The sequence below is a fragment of the Microcebus murinus genome, chromosome 23, assembly GCF_040939455.1.
Source record: "Microcebus murinus isolate Inina chromosome 23, M.murinus_Inina_mat1.0, whole genome shotgun sequence".
NCBI classification, from domain to species: Eukaryota; Metazoa; Chordata; class Mammalia; order Primates; family Cheirogaleidae; genus Microcebus; species Microcebus murinus.
In genome coordinates, this window is record NC_134126.1 from 15,782,363 (window position 1) to 15,785,435 (window position 3,073).

General features: G+C 60.9%; 1 protein-coding gene across 1 annotated transcript; it reads right to left on the reverse strand.

Moving 5' to 3' along the window:
• Positions 1–269: 269 nt before the first annotated feature.
• IER5 (immediate early response 5) lies at positions 270–2,710 on the reverse strand. The gene has a single exon (XM_012735442.3). It carries the CDS (start codon positions 2,220–2,222, stop codon positions 1,242–1,244), a length of 981 nt encoding a protein of 326 aa, XP_012590896.3. The 5' UTR covers positions 2,223–2,710; the 3' UTR covers positions 270–1,241.
• Between the last annotated feature and the right edge of the window lie 363 nt (positions 2,711–3,073).

Below are 3,073 nucleotides of genomic sequence, written 5' to 3' on the forward strand. Positions count from 1 at the left end.
CTTAAAATGACCTTAGATAAGGCAGTTGTAGTGTCAGGTTTCAAGAAACTGGCAGGTGACTGATATTAGTATCTAATAGCAGTCCTCTGATCTGGAAGGAAAAATCTTAAGAGTGTCTCTCTTGATATTTAGTGAAGTCAGCAAACAATGTCCTCACTGTGAATGACTGATATTAAGAACCACACCTTCAATTTCTAGCTCAGGCCCTAGTTTCCCTCCTCCCTCTTACCTGCCAACCCTGGTGGATGATTACAGACAAGGCAGTAAAGTTGCTTCAAAATATTTAATACGTGTTAGACACGTAAAGTTACATTTTTATACAAAAATCAATACATTGAAGGAGAAAATACTGTACAAAAAACCCTTACCAGCTCCCCCAACCTTTATACAACAAAGACTGGAGTCACCACATCTACAAAACCATAAGGTCTTTACACTTAGGGCTTCTGTCTGTAAACTCTGTTTCATTAAACACTTTTTAAAAGCACTGTGTAGTAGTTCTGACCTAGAGCTTTTAAAAATATAGCTTTTCTCTATAAACTCCATATTTCCAAGCTTGAACTCTTCTGTGAAGTTCATCAAGCTTTTTTTCCCCCCGTGGGGAGGCGAAGGGCCGTTAATATTCCCCTTTCCCAGAGTATGAACATTTCTTTAGTGAGAGAGAAAGGTGGCGAGGGAGCGAAAGAATACAAGTCTCTACTGCAGACTGAATCCCTCCAGTCCTAGGAAATCCTTGGAGGAAACGCCGCTCCTGGCGCTGGTGGGTTCTAGCTTCCAAGCGAGGGGTGGGTGTAAAGTCCCTCCCTCCCCCGAGGACCAATGGGGAACTCCCCGGCCCGAACCTTGTGGCCGCTTCCTCCTCCGCACAGCCGGCAGAGGAAAGTCCCTGTCTGCCCCCAATCTCTTAGGCTCGGGGAAGGAGTGGTGCATTCCAGAAGGACAAAATAGTCTTAATTCAACAAGACGAACTTACACCTTACATACACACGGACATACACAGACACAAAAGTTAACGATCGTCCTCTTCCTATAAACCCAAGCTCCCAGGTCTCAGGATGAGACTCGAGTGTCCCGGCACAGCAGGCCGCCAAGCTCGGGGCAGTTCGCGCTGCCCGGCAGCAACCAGTCTCCCCCAGGCGCTCAGCGCCTGCGGTCTCTGGGAGTCCTCGCGGCCAGGGGGGCCCGGCCCTAACTTCGGGGACGCCCGCTGCTCAACCTCCTCCCCGCACGCGGGCGGGGGCTCAGAAGGCCACGATGGCTGTGCTCCAAGGGTTAATGTCTCTCAGCACCCGCTTATCGCAGCAGATCTGCCCGGGCTCCGCGGCTTCCGGACCGCTCTCCTCTCCCTCTTCTTCCTCCCTGCCGCCGCCGGGGCTCTTGCGCAAGAGTCCGGAGAAGCTGGAACCGAAGATGCTAATGAGGTTAGCCACGTTACCGGTCTCCATCTCCTCCGCGTCGTCGTCCTCTCCCCGGCCCGGCTGCTCCTCCAAGTTCCGGCGGGGCTTCTTCAGCGGGGTCGAGCCGGGCGCCTGGCAGCCCGCGGGGCCGCCGCCCGCCCCCGCCGCGCCGCGCTTCCTGGGGCACACGGCGGGCGGCGCGGGGGACTCGTCCACGGCGGGCCGTGGCGCGCAGCGGCAGTCAGCGCCCGGGGCCGCGGCCGCCGCGCCCCGCTGGTCCTCCCCTCCTGAGCCGCAGGCACAGGGGCGGCGCGCTGCCCGAGGCCCCTCGGGGAAGACGTCCGAGCCCCCGGCGGGGCTCCCGGCTCCTCTGGCGGCCGCCTCGCGCGGTCCTTCCACGCGGCTCCAGGCGGCTTCCGCCGCGTCCGCGTCTCTGCCTTGAAGAGCGTCCGCGGCTCCGGTCACCGTGGCCGCCGGCTCCGCGCCCCCAACCCACGGCGCGGCGGGCACCGCGGCGCGCTCGGGCTGCGGCTCGGTCTCCGGCCAGGCGGCGCGGGCGGCCGGCGGAGGCGGCTCCCCCCAGCCGGCGGGGGGTCCGGCCGCCGGCTCCCCGGGCTGCTGCGGCGGTGGCGCCGGCGTCCCCGCGGGGCCGGCCAGGTAGAGACCGGGGCAGGGGTCACTCAGGTAGACCTGACGGGCGCTGCGCAGCACCAGCGAGACCAGGAGGTTCTTGTGTAGCTTGATGCCGCCACGCTGCACCCGCGAGTTGTAGATCTTGCCGAGGGAGATGCTGACGATGCGGTGAGCCTCCAGCTTGAACTCCATCCTGTCTCCCCTTCACAGGCTGGCGCCGAGGTGACGGGGTCGAGCCGTGGCTCACGTTCGGAGCGGGGAGGGGCTCGGGAGCCGTAAACAAGTCGGCCCTGAGGTGCGCCCTCCCCAGCTGAAGACTCCGAAAGAGAAACGGCTCCGGTGACGCGCGCGCAGTCCCCCCGCCTCTCCACACCAGACAACCGCCTAGGTTCAGGTCCGGTCGCGAAACAGGACAGCCCGGCCTCCCCGCGCCTTATATAGGAGCCTCGCCCGCCAATCACCGAGGGCCGCCAACCGTTCCGGGGCTGACCGGCGCGCCCTCGTGCGCCGCGCGCGGCCAATCGGAGGCCGAGGAGGGGCGCCGGGCCCGTTCGAACGTTAGTCCCGCGGAGCAGGCTCTTAAAGGGGGCGACCGCGGGCGGCAGCGAGCCGCGCCGGTGGGGGCGTGTGCTCGAGGGCGGTGCTGTTTGTAGTTAAAGATTCTGGCTTGTGCGTTGGATTGCCAGAAACAAAGGCGAACGAAACCATTCGAACTTTCACCCGAACATAGTGGTGGACTCTGCCCCGCGCTGCGCGGGGCAAGCCCGCCTCACCCACCTCGCCGCCCTTTCCAGGCCCCGCACATCCGAGAACCCCTGGCCAACCCTGACAGAAATGAATGATGGCGATTCGCGGCAGAGGATACCCCGGGAGAACAAATAATATTACTACAACGTATTCGGCGGATGTTATTTTTGGATAAGTCCCTTGTGCCCTAGAGTCACACACTCTCTTTAGCATCTGTCAATTTTAACGCCAAAGAAAAGGGAGGGTTCTAAAAGCTCCTGAGTTTTTGGCTTCTTATCAAGGAATTGTGTCTAGGT

Excerpts from the sequence above, each read along its gene's own strand:
- IER5 (XM_012735442.3), bottom strand. The coding sequence starts at position 2,222 with ATGGAGTTCAAGCTGGAGGCTCACCGCATCGTCAGCATCTCCCTCGGC.